The 19,865-nt window shown below is 42.9% G+C and overlaps 1 protein-coding gene across 5 annotated transcripts in view; it reads right to left on the bottom strand.

Annotated features, from left to right (window-relative positions):
- ZNF200 (zinc finger protein 200) overlaps positions 1–19,507 on the bottom strand; it is a 31,416-nt gene extending 11,909 nt beyond the window's left edge. Inside the window, exons 1-6 of one of the 5 annotated variants that reach the window (XM_074381695.1) lie at positions 19,311–19,507; positions 18,841–19,155; positions 17,685–18,626; positions 17,011–17,099; positions 16,600–16,726; positions 3,984–5,629 (exon numbers count right to left, since the gene is read on the bottom strand). In XM_074381695.1, coding sequence (XP_074237796.1) covers positions 4,911–5,629; positions 16,600–16,726; positions 17,011–17,099; positions 17,685–17,934 — 1,185 coding nt within the window. In that variant the 5' untranslated portion in view covers positions 17,935–18,626; positions 18,841–19,155; positions 19,311–19,507 and the 3' untranslated portion in view covers positions 3,984–4,910. Of the gene's footprint in view, positions 1–3,983; positions 5,630–16,599; positions 16,727–17,010; positions 17,100–17,684; positions 18,627–18,840; positions 19,156–19,310 lie in introns of those variants that run through there. The other 4 variants (XM_074381696.1, XR_012512704.1, XM_074381694.1 and 1 more) reach the window with 4 other exon arrangements.
- Positions 19,508–19,865: the final 358 nt, after the last annotated feature.

The following is a 19,865-nucleotide window of genomic DNA, read 5'->3' as shown; positions in this document are numbered from 1 at the left end:
CCAGGATGGTCTCGATCTCTCGACCTCGTGATCCACCCGCCTCGGCTTCCCAAAGTGCTGGGATTACAGGCTTGAGCCACCGCGCCCGGCCTTAGGAATAATTCTTAATAGGTATCTTAATATATTTTACCTAGAAGGAAAGAAGAGGCCAAAGCTGTGAGTGCCAAAGAAACAGCAGTCACTCGTATCAGCCAACATAGGGGGATGTTTGGTTATTTTTGTGTCTATGACAATGTGCATGTTGTTGTGTTGAGACATCATTACAGAATGGTCTTGCTTTGTTTTACTCTAGCACAGTCACAGACTGGCCTTATCTGATGTTATGTGAAATTCTCTATGTTCACCAGGAGAACACAAAAACCTTGCTGTGAGGGCCAGGCCAACTCCTATCAGAGATGTTTATTCTTTCTCACAACAGAGACCTTGATATGAACACATCTGATGGAAAGATCAGACCTTTGTTGGGGCAGGGAGGGGAAGATTTGTGTTCCAGAAAGCCCTAATTCTGCCACTCATTTGAGCTTTTTTTTTTTTTTTTTTTTTTTTTTTTGAGACGGAGTTTCGCTCTTGTTACCCAGGCTGGAGTGCAATGGCACGATCTCGGCTCACCGCAACCTCCGCCTCCTGGGCTCAGGCAATTCTCCTGCCTCAGCCTCCTAAGTAGCTGGGATTACAGGCATGCACCACCACGCCCAGCTAATTTTTGTATTTTTAGTAGAGACGGGGTTTCACCATGTTGACCAGGATGGTCTCGATCTCTTGACTTCGTGATCCACCCGCCTCGGCCTCTGAGCTAATTATTTTTATTTTCTTATCTGAGCTTTATGTATCACACATTACAGCAGAAATATGAGTAAGTTAAACAAGAAAAATATCTTCCACAGTCTCAAATGTCCAGCCATATCAATCAACTACATCTACTTTTTTACTCTCTGTTGTGACAATACACACAGAAATTTTTATTCTGGAGTGCAATGGTGCAATCTCAGCTCACTGCAACCTCTGCCTCCTGAGTTCAAGCAATTCTCCTGCTTCAGCCTTCCAAGTGGCTGGGACTACAGGCATGCACCACCATGCCCAGCTAATTTTTGTATTTTTAGTAGAGATGGGGTTTCACCTTGTTGACCAAGATGGTCTCGATCTCTTGACCTCGTGATCCACCCAACTTGGCCTCCCAAAGTGCTGGGATTATAGGCGTGAGCCACCGCGCCCGGCCCTATTTTTATTTTTTTTAAAGGAGAAGAAGAGGAGCAGATTACAGAAATTTTTATTTAGATATTAATTTATATCCTGGTTTTTCATCTTCCATTTTATAAAAAAGCTTTTCGAAATCACCAGTCTACACCATTTTATCTTAATACTTTGTCTCCATCAGGTTCTCTAGCAAAAGACACTAATAATTCTGTTTCTAAATTAAAACATAAAGAAAATTTACTATTTAAGAGCATGATTTGAATTTTATTTGTAGGCCGGGCACCGTGGCTCATGTCTGTAATCCCAGCACTTTGGGAGGCCAAGGTGTGTAGATCACCTGAGATCAGGAGTTTGAGATCAGCCTGGCCAACATGGAGAAACCCCTTCTCTACTAAAAATACAAAAATTGGCCTGGCGCGGTGGCTCAAGCCTGTAATCCCAGCACTTTGGGAGGCCGAGGCGGGTGGATCATGAGGTCAAGAGATCGAGACTATCCTGGCCAACATGGTGAAACCCCGTCTCTACTAAAAATACAAAAAAATTAGCTGGGTGTGGTGGCACACACCTGTAGTCCCAGCTACTTGAGATGCTGAGGCAGGAGAACTGCTTGAAACCAGGAGGTGCAGGATGCAGTGAGCCGAGGTCGTGCCACTGCACTTCAGCCTGGTGCCAGAGTGAGACTCTTGTCTCAAAAAAAAAAAAAAACCACACACACACACAAACAAAAAGTGCCTTGGTGACTGCGCCATGGCTGCATGAGGACTGATAAAACACCCAACTCTTGGGCAGGGGTGCCAAAGAATGAGTGGAAACTCTTTATTCACTGCCTTGCAGCTACTTGTTTTCTGGGTACACAAGGAGTCCCCTGCACATGGTAACAGCCTGGTGACTCCAGAAACACAGCTCAGGATCCCAGTCCTAGTCCATTGGCCACACTTTCAAATAAGTGAATAATGTTGTGGGCAGCCAGTTTTGTTAGCTTTGCTGGCTTTACAGGGTATTTACTGTTGGCTTGAAATATAAAGCCAGTAAAGAACAGTTTCTGTGACCGGGTGGCCTTCCCCGGTCATGGAGGGTGTTATTGTTTTTTGAGATGGAGTTTCACTCTTGTTGCCCAGGCTGGAGTGCAATGGTGCGATCTCGTTTCACTCCAACTTCTGCCTCCCAGGTTCAAGCAATTCTCCTGCCTCAGCCTTCCCAATAGCTGAGATTACAGGCGCCCATCACCACACATAGCTAATTTTTTATTTTTTTTAGTAGAGACAGGGTTTTGCCATGTTGGTCAGGCTGGTCTCCAACTCCTGACTTCAGGTGATCCACCTACCTCAGCCTCCTCCCAAAGTGCTGAGATTACAGGCATTAGCCACTGTGCCTGGCCTGTTTTTTTTAAATTATGATTCAGGACTGAACTGTATCATAAAATGTCCTTCAGAATGCTTTGTACAAAAACAACAAACCTCAGAATTACATGCCAATAACAAAACAAAAAAAAAATCTGTTAGGCAGAAGGCAAGAAACAAAACTATTATTTGTAAATGGTGTCATTTTACCAAAAGTTGTAACAGAGCTAAACCAAGAAACTACTGAAAATTAAGAACATTCAGTGAGGTGACTAGCTACACAGCTATATAATTAAAAACAACTTTCCTATGTAACAATAATCAACTATAGAAATATAATGAAAAAAACTACTTACAGTAACAACATTTTGTAAAACCTTAAGTGAAGAAAATTAGAAAAATTTTCACAGGAATATGACACTCTCATAAATACAAAGGCATGTTTCCGGATGTAAACAAACACTGCAATTTTTCCCAAATAGTTTATAGAATTTCTTCATTCCAATCAAAATACCAATGTGAAACTTTTGGAAACCTTAAGTAAGCAAAACTGGTCAAGAATCCCTAAATTGCATCACCGGCCTTGCTTCTAGACAGAGAGGACAGAAAGGTCTGGATATGAAGAGACTGAAGACAACGAATATCCACTATAATGAAGACACCTGGAATCCTGTCTCTTGAGGGGCAATGTGTGCTAACCACTAGAGACGTAATTTCTAAATATACAACACTTTGGGCCAGGTGCAGTGGCTTACACCTATAATCCTAGCACTTCAAGAGGCTGAGATGGATCACCTGAGGTCGGGAGTTCGAGACCAGCCTCACCAACATGAAGAAACCGTTTCTACTAAAAACCACAAAATTAGCTGGGCATCGTGGCACATGCCTGTATGCCCAGCTACTTGGGAGGCTGAATCTTATTGCTTGAATCCGGGAGGCAGAAGCTGCAGTGAGCCAAAATCAGGCCATTGCACTCCAGCCTGGGCAACAACAGTGAAACTCCATCTCTTTTTTTTTTTTGCCCATCACCTACAACAATCATCTTAGAACATGAAACTCCACCTCAAAATACATACATACACACACACTTTGCCTTGTGAGGTAGTGACCACCCCATCACCAAAGGTCTGATGATGGTGTAGAGGGGACCTAAGAATATGGTACGGTTATTGATGAGACATGGATCTAAGCCAACTTTTCCTGCCTCCAGGTTGACCCCTCCTCTATGGGTCTTGGGGTTTCCCTCCTAGCACATGAGATCTGGGCTCAAGAGAGGAACAAGATTCTGAAGATCTTTTCTAGTGGTGGGACTGGATGGCCCTGCCTGAGTAATCCAAACTTATTTTGGCAAGGGAGAGGCATGAAACAGCTGTTGGAGAGATCAACAGCTGAACAAAAGAGTAAAAACAGTAGACACTTATGTTGTAAAAAGGAATCTGTAAAAGTCGATTTTATCACAAACTGCAAATGTTATTGAAATTGATTGCAAGTTTAGATCACATCCAACTGAGACTCTGACATTCAATTGCTGTAATTTTCCTATATTCCAAAGTAAACAATTCAACACTCAAGACTTAAACAGGTGTTCTTAGAGGGTTATATGAATTGCTATTAGAAGCTGTTGGCTCAACAAGCCAGTAGTTTGGTTCTTTCATGAGAACATAGTTCCAGATAAGAACCTTTGCACTATTTCTCAAGTACAAATCCCCATGTGGTGGGAAAATGGATATACTTACAATAGACATGAGTCACTCTGTCTTGCAAGTAAGCAGCCTCCAGATTCATCTTCAAAGTCTTTCTTGGGAAAGGGATCTGTGACCTATACATTGCCATATAATTTCATAAAGGAAAGCTCCTTAGTCCAGAAAGCGTGGATGCTGAGGTATAGCCCTTGAATATGTTTTCTTCCCTGTGAATTTTCTAACAATTTGAGGTTTTAGCCAAGATAGGCATTTATCCAATTTTGGCTATAATGAGCTTTTCACATATTGTTATTTTTTCTTTGAGATGGAGTTTTGCTGGGTCACCCAGGCTGGAGCGCAGTGGTGTGATTTCGGCTCACTGCGACCTCTGCCTCTTGGATTCAAGCGATTATCCTGCCTCAGCCTCCTGAGTAGCTAGGATTACAGGTGCATGCCACAACACCCAGCTAATTTTTGTACTTTTAGTAGAGACATGGTTTCAACTTGTTGGTCAGGCTGGTCTCAAATTCCTAACCTTATAATTCACCCATCTCAGCCTCCCAAAGCGGTGGGATTACAGGTGTGAGCCACAGAGCCCAGCCTACATATTTGTATCTTTTTAGGCAGCTTGGGAATTCGGAATTCATTATGACAGCTCTCAGGTTGGGGAAGCATCATCAAATCTTTCCCAATATTACTTCTGCTTTTGTGTCTTACAGGCTGAGTGGATTTTCTCATGCCGGGTACAGTTTGACAGCCGACCAAATCTTCTCCCACATTTTTTGCAACCATATGGTCTCTCAGCCTCATGACTCTGCAGATGAAGCACAAATTCCTCATTCTTTGGGAAGGTTTTCCCACATTCTGGACACTTAAATATCTTCTCCCTTATATGGATTCCTTCGTGACGACTCCGATGAGAATTCTGACGAAAATTTTTCCCACAATGAGAACAGGAATAAGGTTTCTCTCCTGTATGAATCCGTTCATGTTTATTGAGATTTGTTTTATGATTGAAGCTTTTCCCACAGTGACTACAGTCATAGGGTTTTTCTCCAGTGTGAGTCCTCTGGTGGGAAATAAGGTAAGAACTTTCATTAAATTGTTTCCCACACAGTGGACAAGTGTACCACCTCCTTGTCCTCCGATTTCGAGTAAGTGCAATAATACTGACGTCTACATATTTTGAGAGTTCCTCTAGGGGAGTATCATTCTCAATGGTAACTAATAGATTTCTCATTTTCCTTTTCTGTTGAATGAATGTATTTAGTCTTTCCTTTTCCTGGTTATCTAGAAGCTGCTGAGAGACCAATGAAGAATCCATTTCATCATCATCTGAAGACTTTTCTCTATTATCTTCATTTTCTATAGATTCCTTCTCAGAATCTTCACCTTCAGGATTACTGCCATTGACTATTGAAACAAAGAGAAAATTTAGTAACTTCTGAGGGATATGACATCAGGCATGAAAAAACAAATCAGGTTTCTCATGACACAGCCATCTTGAAAGTCAATCGAAGGAGTGGCGGATACTGCTGTCACACTCCTTTTCCACACTTATTTCCATCTTCGACAATGTAAGCACACATAAAATAAGTAAAATTAGTGTGATTTCTCTTAAAGCCTTCATATGTTTGTTCTCTTCACAGGTGCTAATTACCTGACAAGTTCATATTCATCTTATACTCTGTAGAGCACTCAGCTAAGGACTAGGGATGAAGACCATAAATCTATAAAGGGCACCACTCGTCATATTGAAGAGTCTGGTAACTGCAGGTTAAGATGAACTGCTTGTAGGTTTTGACTATATTAGAAATTATGGTATCACACACTAGGGTCTGTTAGCGGGTGGGGGGCTAGGGGAGGGACAGCAGTGGGTGGAGACACTGAGGATGGATAACATTAGGATAAATACCTAATGTAGGTGATGGGAGGATGGAGGCAGCAAGCCACCATGTCATATGTGTACCTATGTAACAATCCTGCAAGATCTGCCCATGTACTCCGGAACTCAAAGTATAATAAAATGTTTAAAAAGGCCAGGTGCAGTGGTGCATGCCTGCAGTCCCAGCTACTTGGGAGGCTAATGTGGGAGGATTGTCTGAGCCCAGGAGTTCTGGGCTGTAGTGTGCTATGCCGATCAGGTGTCTGCACTAATTTTGGCATCAATATGGTGACCTCCTGGGAGCAGGGGACCACCAGGTTGCCTAAGGAGGGGAGAACCGGCCTAGGTCGGAAATGGAGCAGGTCAAAACTCCTGTGCCAATGAGGAGTGGGATCATGCCTGTTAAAAGCCACTGCACCCCAGCCTGGGGCAACATAGCGAGACCCCATCTCTAAAAAAAGAAAGAAAAACACACTAAAAAAAAAAAGATAAAAAAAAGAAGTTATCACAGTATTATAGCACTAATATTATAACGTCTTAAAATGAAAAAATGGGAACAATTCAAATAACCAAAATTAAAGAGGGCACAGCACATTAATACAAAAGTTTATTATTGGCCAGGCATGGTGGCTCACACCTGTAATCCCAGCAGTTTGGGAGGCTGAGGCAGGCAGATCACCTGAGGCTGGGAGTTCAAAAGCAGTTTGACCAACATTGAGAAATCCTGTCTCTACTAAAAATACAAAATTAGCCAGGAGTGGTGGCAAATGCCTGTAATCCCAGCTACTCAGGAGGCTGAGGCAGGAAAACCACCTGAAGCTGGGAGAAGGAGATTGCAGTGCGCCAAGACTGCACCACTGCACTCCAGCCTGGGCAACAAGAATCAAACTCTATTAAGAGATTATTCACAACTAATAAAATGAAGTTTTGGGATTACAAGCCAGTAGTGTTTCTCTTTGGGCAGAAAGGGAAGGCACAGGGCACAAGAGGGATTTCTGGGATGCTAAAAAAAGTCTATTTTGAATGGTGATTAGATGGTGTACATTTTATAAAAACTTCAGCTATATATTTATTATTTATGACTGGCAGGCTTTTTCTATTATACTTCAGAAAAGTCAGTGTAAAAAGATTATAAAGACTACGTAACAAAGTGAAATACAAGCATACTGTGAATATACTTGTGTGACAAGGGACCCCTCAATTCTGGACTACTGAGAGTAAAGAGTTTCAATCAACCAAGACATGGGGCTGATCCTAAAACTGGAGTAGGAATTTCCTTTTTTTTTTTTTTTTTTTTTTTGAGACAGAGTTTCACTCTTGTTACCCAGGCTGGTGCGATCTCAGCTCACCGCAACCTCCACCTCCTGGGTTCAGGCAATTCTCCTGCCTCAGCCTCCTGAGTAGCTGGGATTACAGGCACGAGTCACCATGGCCAGCTAATTTTTTGTAGTTTTAGTAGAGACGGGTTTCACCATGTTGACCAGGATGGTCTCGATCTCTTGACCTCATGATCCACCTGCCTTGGCCTCCCAAAGTGCTGGGATTACAGGCTTGAGCCACCACGCCCGGCCTGAAGTAGGAATTTCTATTGGATTTAGCAGTTTCACACCAATACATTTTTAAGAAAAATTTTTTTTATTTTACTTTTTTTTTTTTTTTTTCAGAGACAGGGTCTTGCTACATTGCTCAGGCTGGTTTTGAACCTGTGTACTCATGCAATCTTCCCAAAGTGCTGGGGATTACAGGTTTAAACCACCATATCCAGCCTTAATTACTCTTTTTTTTTTTTTTTTTTTTTTGAGACAGAGTTTCGCTTGTTACCCAGGCTGGAGTGCAATGGTGCAATCTCGGCTCACCGCAACCTCCGGCTTCTGGGTTCAGGCAATTCTCCTGCCTCAGCCTCCTGAGTAGCTGGGATTACAGGCACGTGCCACCATGCCCAGCTAATTTTGTATTTTTAGTAGAGACAGGGTTTCACCATGTTGACCAGGATGGTCTCGATCTCTTGACCTCGTGATCCGCCAGCCTCAGCCTCCCAAAGTGCTGGGATTACAGGCGTGAGCCATTGCACCTGGCCTGGAGTAGGAATTTCTATTGGATTTAGCAGTTTTACACCAATAGATTTTTAAGAAAAATTTTTTTTATTTTACTTTTTTTTTTTTTTTTTCAGAGATAGGGTCTTGCTACATTGCTCAGGCTGGTTTTGAACCTGTGTACTCATGCAATCTTCTCAAAGTGCTGGGGATTACAGGTTTAAACCACCATATCCAGCCTTAATTACTCTTTTTAACCATTCCCTTAGGATAATGAAAACACTAGGTCAAAGGATATGCCGATTTTTACCATAGCTTTTGACCTGAACTACCATTGTGCTTTCCAAAGCAGCTCTACTAATTTGAATTCAACCATCATGTGAGTATCCACTTCACCTAATCATACCAGCATTAAATTTTTTTTCTATTTTTTTTGTTTTTATGTTTCAGCATTAAAAGTTAAAATATTTAATAGGTAATAAGAAAAAAACAAACAAAATAAAAAAAATATTTAATAGGTATAATATGGGTTCTCATTGTAGTTTTACTTTGCATTTTGATTATGCAAAATAACCTATTGGGTTAAGACTGTTATAAATGTATATCTTTGTCAATCATTTCTTGTTTGAATAATTTTTAACTGAAGTCTTCCTCTCTACAAACTTAAAACCAGAAAAGAAAAAAAAAAGTCTCGCAAGATCTGACAAAGTTCTGCTCTGTTTTCTGACCACTCTTCTATGATTTATTTTAATAGTTAACTCCAATATATTTGGAGTTTAACTCTGTAACATAGACTGAAATGAAATTTCTTCTAAATTATGATGTACTTATCTCACCCTATTTATAACAATCTCACTTTTGTCCTATTTTGAAATGTTCACATTATCTTTATACACAGTTGAGTTATGTGACACTTTCTTTTTTTTTTTTGAGACAGAGTTTCGCTCTTGTTACCCAGGCTGGAGTGCAATGGCGCGATCTGGGCTCACTGCAACCTCCGCCTCCTGGGTTCAGGCAATTCTCCTGCCTCAGCCTCCTGAGTAGCTGGGATTACAGGCATGTGCCACCATGCCCAGCTAATTTTTTGTATTTTTAGTAGAGACGGGGTTTCACCAGGTTGACCAGGATGGTCTCGATCTCTCGACCTCGTGATCCACCCGCCTCGGCCTCCCAAAGTGCTGGGATTACAGGCTTGAGCCACCGCACCCGGCGACACTTTCAAGAAAATGAGACATCTGAGTTTCCGTAAATTCCCCTGAAAACAGGTATTTAGCTCCTTAAAATTAATATAATTTTATATTTATAATCATATAAAGTATTTGTGGGAATTCTTCATGTTAGTAGGTGTGGTTAGACAATGACCAACTTTTCCTGATAGATCAACCTCAGTTTTTATTTGTTTTCTTTTAGAGACAGGGTCTTCCTGTGACCCGGGCTGGAGTGTAGTGGTGCCATCACTTATTGTTTTGGTGAGAACATCTAGGATTTACTGTCTCCGCAATTTTCAAGCAAAGATTGAATTTGCTGTTCTTTTTTTCTTTCTTTTTTTTTTTTTTTTGAAACAGGATCTTGCTGTCACCCAGTCTGGAGTGAAGTGGTATAATCTCAGCTCACTGCAACCTCTGTCTCCTGGGTTCAAGTGATCCTTGCATCACAGCCTCCCATGTAGCTGGGACCACATATATACACTACCATGCTTGGCTTATTTTTTCATTTTTTATAGAGATAGGGTCTCCCAGGCTGGTCTCCAACTTCTAGACTCAAATGATCCTTCCACCTTGGCCTCCCAAAGTGCAAGGATTACAGGTATGAACCGCTGCACCCAGCCAAAGAATGAATTCTTAATATTAGTAGCTATAACAATGACCCATTCTTTTCTGATAGATCAACCTCAGTTTTTTTGTTTTCTTTTTGAGACAAGGTCTTGTTGTGCAGGCTAAAGTGCAGTGGTGCCATCACAGCTCCCTGCAGCTTCAACCTCCTCGGCTTAAGCCATCCTTCCACCTCAGACTCCCAAGTAGCTGGGATGACAACCATGTGCCACCACACCTGGCTAATTTTTAAATTTTTTCTTTTGTAGAGAAGGGGGTCTCACTATGTTGACCAGGCTGGTTTCAAACTCCTGGCCTCAAGCAATCCTCCTGACTCTGCCTCTGAAAGTGCTAGGATTATAGGAGTGAGCCACCACATCTAGCCATATTCCAGGATTTATGTTTATTCTTCCATTGTATTTTTAAGCAATAGTTTCCATTTCGTACATAAAAGATAACGTACTATACATGTATTTCTGCTACTTGCTTTCTTCTAATCATTATATCCCAGTACGTATGGACACACCATCTTCAACCAGTCCCCTACAGAAAGACACTTGGATTGCTTCCAACCTTGCATTTTTATAAACAATACAACAGTGAATAATCTTGTTTGTATATCATTTTGAATGTGTTCTGCTGCTATATCTGTAGGTCAGATTCCCAGAAATGAACTGCTGGAATAAAGGATAAGAGAGGTAGTTACAGGTACATTTACCCTTATACAGGGACTGTACCATTTTGTATGCACATCAGCAATATACCTGCTTCCCAACAACTTCATCATCAATGTGTTTTTATTTCTATAAATATGAGAGAGAGAAAAAAAATGTTAACTCCCTGGAGGTTTAATTTGCACTTTTTTTTTTTTTTTTTTTTGAGATGGAGTTTCACTCCCATCACACAGGCTGGAGTGCAGTGGCGCAATCTCAGTTCACTGAGACCGCCACCTCCTGGATTCAAGAGATTCTCCTTCCTCAGCCTCCCAAGTAGCTGGGATTACAGGCCTGCACCACCACACCCAGCTTATTTTTGTATTTTTAGTAGAGATGGGGTTTTGCCATGTTGGCCAGGATGGTCTTTAACTCCTGACCTCATGTGATCCACCAGCCTCAGGCTCCCAGAGTGCTAGGATTAGAGGTGTAAGCCACTGTGTCTGGCTTAATTTGTACTTTTTTTTTTTTTTTGAGACGGAGTTTCGCTCTTGTTACCCAGGTTGGAGTGCAATGGCGTGATCTCAGCTCACTGCAACCTCCGCCTCCTGGGTTCAGGCAATTCTCCTGCCTCAGCCTCCTGAGTAGCTGGGATTACAGGCATGTGCTACTATGCCCAGCTAATTTTTTGTATTTTTAGTAGAGACGGGGTTTCACCATGTTGACCAGGATGGTCTCGATCTCTTGACCTTGTGATCCACCCGCCTTGGCCTCCCAAAGTGCTGGGATTACAGGCTTGAGCCACCGCGCCCGGCCCTTGCTTATGTATTTCTTATTTTACCATGCAGAAGCTGTGTGTGTTTTTTTTAAAAGACTAATCAGGTGCAGTAGTTAGAAGACAGAAAGCAGAACAAGGTGTCTGATGTGTAACTGTAAACAATCAAATGAAATAACTCACTACCTTTAGCCCAGCCCAGACGCCTTTTTTTTTTTTAATGTATTTTGTTTGTTTTGAGACAAAGTTTTGCTCTGTCACCCAGGCTACAGTGCAGTGGCATGTAATCCTGGCTCACTGCAACCTCCACCCACTGCAACCTGCACCTTCCCAGTTCAAGCAATTCTCCTGCCTCAGCCTCCTGAGTAGTTGGGACTACAAGCGCATGCCACCACACCTGGCTCATTTTTGTAGAGACAGGGTGTAAGGCTGGTTGCCTCGCCGGGAGTTCGAACACGCCCATGTCCCTCCCCACTTGAAACTTTATATTATGCCAATCATCTAGCTCTGCCTTGGAAATCCTCTCTGCACTGGGCACCTAACCCCACCCTTGGAAATCCCGTCTGCACTCAGCACTTAGCCCGCTCACCGGAAGTCCCACCTACCTACCAATAGCAGCTCCCGCTGTCCACATCCTGTGTCTCCAAATCCAACTGAACGCCTTCACTCCCTATAAAACCCCACTCCTGAGAGGAATCAGCATGACTTCCCTGGCCCCTCTCCCCAGGACCACAGAACCTCGCCCGGGAGCTGAATAAATTGGCATCTAATTTTCTTGTGCTGGCCTGAGTTTCCTTGTTTTTAACTCGGCAATAAACCTTTAGAGAATAAACTTTACACAGGGTTTTCACCATATTGGTCAGGCTAGTCTCAAACTCCTGACCTCAAGAGATCCACCTGCCTCACCCTTCCCAAAGTGCTAGGATTATAGGCATAAGCCACCATGTCCAGCCTCTTTTTTATGTATTTTGATCTGTCAGTCTTTTCTTTCAAGGCTTTTGGGTGTTAATTACAAAAACCTTCTCTTCACCTTTTTTTTTTTTTTTTTTTTTGAGACAGAGTTTCACTCTGTTTCCCAGGATGGAGTGCAATGTCACGGTCTTGGCTCACTGCAACACCTCCTAGGTTCATCCTGCCTCAGCTGGACTATAGGTGCATGGGACTACAGGTACATGCCACCACGTTCAGCTAATTTTTTTGCATTTTTAGTAGAAACAGGGTTTCAACATGTTACCCAGGATGGTCTCGATGTCCTGACCTCGATTCACCCACCTCGGCCTCCCAAAGTGCTGGTATTATAGGCGTGAGCCACTGTGCCCAGCCAGATTGTTCTATTCTGCCTACTAAGGAAGTATCCATTAATTACTATTTTGTTAAATGTTCTTATAAAGGAGGGGTTGGAATTTGGTCAAGTATTTTTTCAGTAATTATACAAGTAAACAAAGGATTTTTCTCCTTTATATATAAGAAATATTAATAGATTTGCATTATTTCTATTAAAAAAATTTTCTTTTTTTTTTTTTTGAGCTCGAGTCTCACTCTGTCCCCCAGGCTGGAGTACAATGGTGCAATCTCAGCTCACTGCAATGTCCACTTCCCGGGTTCAAGCAATTCTCCTACCTCAGCCTTCCAAGTAACTGGGATTGGAGGCATATGCCACTGTGCCCGGCTAACTTTTGTATTTTTGTTTTAGTACAGATGGTGTTTTGCTGTGTTGGCCAGCCTGGTCTCGAACTCCTGATCTCAAGTGATCTGCCTGCCTTGACCTCCCAAAATGCTGGCATTACAGGCATGAGCCACTCAGATTTCAAGATGAGATTTGGCAGGGACAAATATCCAAACAATATCAACAACCTTGGGTCAGAGGGGTAAAGACAAATTAAAATTGCATATTTTTTTCCTAGAAAACACTATACAGTCCTCCATATTCATGGGTTCCACATCTGAGGATTCAACCAACAAAGGATCGAAAATATTTGAGAGAAAACAAAAAGGATGGTTGTCTGTACATATTTTTTTGTCATTCCCTAAAGAATGTGGTATAACAAATATTTATGTAGCATTTACTTTGTATTAGGTATTATAAGTAATCTAGAAATAATATATATGATGGGATATGTGTGGATTATATGTACATGCTACATCATTTTATATAATGAATTTGAGCATCCATGGATTTTGGTATCTGAGCAGGCGTCCTGGAACTAATCCCCCATGAATACGAAGGACAACTGTATATCAGAATCTATGATATAACCTAAAGTGATGCTCTTAAGACAGTTCACGGCTGTAAAAACATATATTAATTTAGAAAAGTGAGAATAAAGCCTCTAATTCAAAGTTAGAAAAACAATACAATAAATTTAAAAGTATGAAGGTACTGGCCAGGTGCAGTGCCTCACATCTGCAATCCCAGCACTCTGGGAGGCCGAAGTGGGTGGATCACCTGAGGTCAGGAGTTCGAGACTAGCCTGGCCAAGAAAGCAAAACATCGTCTCTAGTAAAAATTAAAAAAAAAAAAAAAAAAAGTATTAATAAATACAAATTAGAAAGTAATGAGTTAAAACTAGAAAAAAACTAGTAAGATTTAAACAAAAATAAAACAATTTCCATAGAGAAAATACAAATTATCAAAAAAGACTAGCTACCCACCCAAGAAAAGCACCAGTCTCAGGCAATTTCCAGAAAATCCTTCTAAACTTTTTAAAATTACACAATTCAAATGCTAGGAAAATTTCCAGATACAGAAAAAGAAGGAAACTTCCAAATTCCAACAAGAGTGAAACTCCATCTCAAAAAAAAAAAAAGAAGAAATCTGATCCTCAATGATGGAGGTAGGGCCTAGTGGGAAGTGTTTTAATCATGGGGGTAGATCCCTCATGAATGGGGACAACCTCAAGCTATTACATGATTTCTCGCTCTTACTTAAGATGTGACTGTTTAAAAGAGCCTGGCACCTTCCTACTCTCTTCATTCCTCTCTTGCCATGTGAAGTCTGCTCTCCTTCCACCATGAACAGAAGCTTCTTGAAGCCCTCACCAGAAGCAGACACTGATGCCATGCTTCTTGTGTATCCTACAAAAAACTGTGAGCCAAATAAACCCAGCCTCAGGTATTCCTTTACGGCAGCACAAAATGGACTAAGACAGTTGCTAAAGAGTTTTAAATTTTCCGGGTAGAAAGAACTTTAATTTACTGATTTTTATTATTAATTTCTAGTTGTACTACAATGTGACATATCCTACTTCATTACTTCTATGGAATTTGAGTCTTTCCTTGATGCCCAGTATTTAGTCAATTTTCTTCAATCTTTAAAAGGTGTATTCTTCTATCACAGCACACAGTAGCTACAACAAGAATTATCTCATTGAGAATCATTTAAGTGTTCTATCTTTTTCCTTATTTTTAGGTGGTTCATTTGACCAACACACACATTTGCTGTTCACCTATATTAAGGATTCTCCTTTGATTCCAGTCACTGCAATGTTGAATCCATTATAGTTTTTCCTTTGCAAAAATTGGTTAAATGTTATGTTTCAATTATCATCACCTATCAACTGATGGCTCCCCAATCTCCCCCATATCCTTACATCGAAGCTCCAATCCTTAATTACCAACTATTCGAAGGATAATCTCATTTTATTTCCTAGCATGGATTCAATCTCATCTAAAATCTATTTCATCTTCTTCCCAACTCTGCCCCGTTTCCAAATCTTGCCTCAGTCTTGTGATAGCTTATTATATCTATAAAAACTTCACATTGCTTAGCTTTTAATGAATGATTTATCTTACAAACCAAATTGGAAGGTTATGAAAAGCAGAAATACAGCATCTTTGTAATCTAATGAATGCACTTCCAGAACCCAATCCTGCCTTAGGAAAAAACAAGTATGAAATGCTGGTAAATGACTAAGCTTAAGCCATCAGCTTCAAGGTATAGGGTGGAGGAAGCGGGGAATACAGGTTGAGAACTGAGTCTTAGGGGCCCGAAGTGCATAGTCAAAGTGATCCTGAACGCAATATATCCACTAACCAGTCACCCAAAATAAATGCTAGCTCGCCCAAGACTCAGGAAAAACTCAGTATAATAAATCTGATCTTTTTATACTTTTCTCTAAAATAAAGATGATATTATATAGAGCAACACGTGAGAAATTAACTAGACTCGTTACATACCACGACTTCTGACCATATGGAATATTACAGCTAAGAGTTTGACAGTCATAATGGATTTTTGTCACCTCAGGCACTCCTAAAACCTATTCTCTGTACAACTTCATTAGCCCTTCAAACAGCCCTGAAGGCAAAGTAAAAAGTGTCAGGCACAGTAAAGACGTTTGCGAGGGCCTCTGCTTCTAGGGCTGCAGCATTTGAGAGAAGAGGTGAAGCATCTCTAAGCAGATTATAGAGAGGCTGCTGCCTGATCAGTTCATACATAGCACTGGGATACTTGTTAACTATCACTGGGAAATGAGGACAAATAAAGAATGCCCGATTCACCAACCATATATGGAATTCACCACAAAATTATGAGAAATACATCCAGGAGGCAGTACAGCTCTGGGCCATGACTGCAAATTCTGATGTCAAATTCCGAGTCCCTGCTCCAATGCTTACAACTGTGGGAACTTTAGCAAATTTTGTGACCCCCTTTGCCTCAGTTCTGTCACCTGCAAGGTGGCAGTAATTTCTGTACCACACAGTACTACTGTGAGAAGCACATGAAACAATAAACACAAGAAAAGCATTTGGATTAGTGCCTAGCATGTAATAGCATGTAAGTGCTCATTAAGTGTTAGACATTACTTTCATCAAAAACAGAATATATTTTCACTTAGGATAGTAGTCTTCACATCTATTGAACATTTAAAAGGGGAGAGGGATTAAAAGAGTTAGTCATGTGTTCAAGAAAAACATTCAAATATACTTTTTGTGAGAATAGGGTCCAGAAAATGGGTTCAGAACAGTCTGCCCATAGTTTCTACATCTGTAGGTTTTGCCTGCCTCTCTCCTCACTGCCCCCAAGATACAGGGAAAATGGCCACCCACAGCTGTAGCTCTGTGGCAAGGCTCTGCCACATTGAATAAAACAAAAGTAAAACAGAATGTGTGTGTGTGCACACATTACACTTAGCAGGTGCAAATCATCCCCCAAAGCTGAAGAGATAAAGGACATGCTTTTCCCAAAGCATACGACCTGAACACACAAAGGCTGTGATTTCTTACCCAGTAACCTCATCTCGCCGACACTGCTGTCATCTTCCTTCTCTGAGGTGAGTTGTTGAGTAGGATCTAGGCTCACACATTCTTCCTGGCAGTGAAATACATTCAAATCCTCAAAGACCACCAGCTCCTGAAAGAGCAAGAGGCCCCTTTCATCTTAGTAACTGAGGTTCACTGACATCCCTACTGATAAGAAGAGCTTACACACAAAGATCAAGGGAAGGAATGGCAAGAGGGACCTATAAATCCTACACAGGTGCAACACAAACTGGACAGCCAGGGTGAGAAGGGCTCAAGAAAAAAGCAAAAGGAAACACTCAAGAAGGCCAAATCCTAATACTGCGTTTTTTTACACGGGTTGTCCAAGCACAGAAGGTGATGCATTCAGGCAGTAAATGGGAAAACCAAACCCACCTCAGGGTTAGCTTTCAAACACAGAGACACTGTCTCTTGTTTTTGTTGGATTCCTTTAGGCAGGAGCTTCACCAAGGGACGAGGATGCACTGGGGATAGAGGAAGGTGTAGTTAGTGAAAAAACTCAATGACTCTAACACAGAGACCCCCCATACCTTGAGGCCATGCTGTCCTCATTCCTCTGACAGGTAACTCATGGCCTTTTCTACTCCTGTGAGCCCTTACAGAGTTCAAGCCATAAACTCCACAGTCTTAAACCCATGGCATCTCCCTATTGTGAAAAGAATGACTTCTCTAAGCACCTTTCAAAATTTCCCAGAGTATTACTAAAGGAGAGCTTGGGGCAATGCAAAATGTGAAGATGCCCAGAAAAAGCACAAAATTTCTAAAATTCCACATACACCTAACTCAATAATTCATCTGATTTATCCTAAAAAGACATTTCCCCCAGAATGGTTGGGTAAAACTGACACTACACAAAGATGCACACTGTTTATTCTGTGGCTTTACCCACAACCAGCACTTGAGAAGTACTTCGTCTTTCCAACACTAGAATTGACTCCTTTTCCAATATACACCATCCTAACTTCAATTCATTGCTACATAGAAGCCTATCTCAGACCCCAGTAGTACCTCTTCCTTCTCTTCCAGTGAAACAAGCATAAGCTTCTCACCTCTGTTCTGAAGTCTTGAGCTCACATCTTTCATAATAACCAAGGTCTCCTTGACTTTCTGACTGGGCTGGACCAGACTTGGCTTGGGCAAGAAGGTGAGGAAGTGCTCCAGCACTAGCTGGTGGATGGTCTTGGGCCCATTAGTGGCATCCCGACGTAGGTCTTGGCCCAGCTTGGAGTCTGGTGGAACTCTCAGTATAAATGACCGCTTTGGCTTTGGGGGCATAGGAACCACTTTTGCAGCCATCATGCCTTGCAAACACACACCACATTCGTTTCTGGGGGCCTCCAGAGCTACCTCTTATGGAAGAAACCTGCTAGAGAGCCAAGCTGTAGACAGAGAAACCAGGGATTACCCATAAGACCAGGGAGGACATGACTGCACTCCAATACCTGGCATGGGTAGTAAGGCTACAGGAGATCTAAAGAAAACAACAGCTGGGGGAGAGAAATCATAACTGAAATGCAGTATATGAACAGGATATGCTTAGGAAAATGTGAAAGGAAGATCCTGAGAATGAAAACCAGAGACTGTGCAAACCTCAAGGGCCAAAGGAAAGGGAGTAAAAGTGGCGGGGAGAAGGCCAAGGTCCAGCCTCCTGAGAAACACAAAGTGTGGCCTGGCACCGGTGGCTCACGCCTGTAATCCCAGCACTTTGGAAGGCCCTGGCAGGTGGATCGCTTGAGCCCAGGAGTTCAAGACCAGCCCGCGCAACATAGCAAGACCCTAACACACACACACACGCACACACGCACACACACACACTCTCTCTCTTTTTACATGTATCTATATATAAAAATTAGCTGGGTATGGCGACGGAAGCCTGTTGTCTCAGCTACTCGGAAAGTGGGAGGATTGCTTGAGTCCAGAAGGTCGAAGATGTAGTGAGCTGTGATCGTGCCAGTGCACTCCAGCCTGAGTGACAGAGCAAGACCGTGACTCTAAAAAAAGAAAAGAGAAAGGAAAGGAGGAAGTCAGGGCAGGGAAAGAAAATAAAAGGAGAAAGAAAGAAAAGAGAAAAGAAAGGAGGAAGTCAGGGCAGGGAAAGAAAATAAAAGGAGAAAGAAAGAAAAGAGAAAAGAAAGGAGGAAGTCAGGGCAGGGAAAGAAAATAAAAAGAGAAAGAAAAAAGAGAAATACGGTGTGTTAAACCCACCACGAAGAGGTTAAATCAGGCTTGGAGAAAGCAACGGGCTAGAAGACAGGAAATCTGGGGTCAATACCGAGGACATCTGCCTAGAAGTACGTTGGTCACTGAATCTGGCCATACTGTACCCCTCGGACCGAAGCTCCCTCCGATGCCCTTTGTGAGGCGGAGGCGGTTGGTGACTCTCCCGGGGAGCAGACGCAAGGCCAAGGAGGGGTCCACGCACCGCCTGCCGACTGCTCTCCGGCGTCAAAGCTCTGCTGAGAGCGGCAGACGACATCCCACTAGGGCCCTCCGGGCCAGGGTCACTCTGGGGCCTCTCCGCTGGTAAAGGAACACCTTTACCATTAAGCCCAGCGGGCGCCCCTGCCTGAGGCGCTTACCAGGCTCCCTATCCCGCCTTGCTCCCTCAGCAACGTACACGCTCGGCTCCCCAGAGGCGCCCTCAGCCTGGTTCCCGCCCTGAAAGAGCCCCTCACCTCTCGGGGCCTCTGCAATCCCTGAGCATTCGCTGGGGACGGCTCAGAGACTCAGGTTCCGGGAGAGACAGGAAAACTAGGCGCGAGCGGCCAAGCCCTCCCCTCGCCCTTCCGAGCGCCCTCACAAGCCGCGGTGACTATTCGTGGGCGCCGCCGCCAGTTGAGGACGCCAGGAACGCAGTGCCTTCTGGGAGGCCGGGCGCTCTGCAGCTGTGACGTCACAACCGGTGTTTTGTTTCCGGTGCAGAAGCCTGGTCTCCCCGTTCGGAGCGCGAAGTCTGCGCTTGGGAAGGCGAGGCTTGGGGCAAGCCAGGGGAGCTCTCAGGGCCAGAGGGAGGCCAGGACGGCTGCAGCTGGTCTCTCTGTGGCTCTGCCTCGAAGACGGAAGGCAGGCGGCTGGCTCCGGTCATCCATGACGGGCTGGCACCACTCCAGCTACGGCCACTCCAACCCCAGGGCCTACTGGGAAATGCAGTTCGAATGCAAACAACCAACGAACAACCTCAGGCGCGGCGGTTGGGGCCGGACGGGACCCCACCCCTCGAGGCTTCACCG

Source organism: Saimiri boliviensis, chromosome 12 (assembly GCF_048565385.1).
Source record: "Saimiri boliviensis isolate mSaiBol1 chromosome 12, mSaiBol1.pri, whole genome shotgun sequence".
NCBI lineage: Eukaryota > Metazoa > Chordata > Mammalia > Primates > Cebidae > Saimiri > Saimiri boliviensis.
Note: the sequence above shows the minus strand (reverse complement) of the source record. Positions and strands in the feature narration are given on the sequence as shown.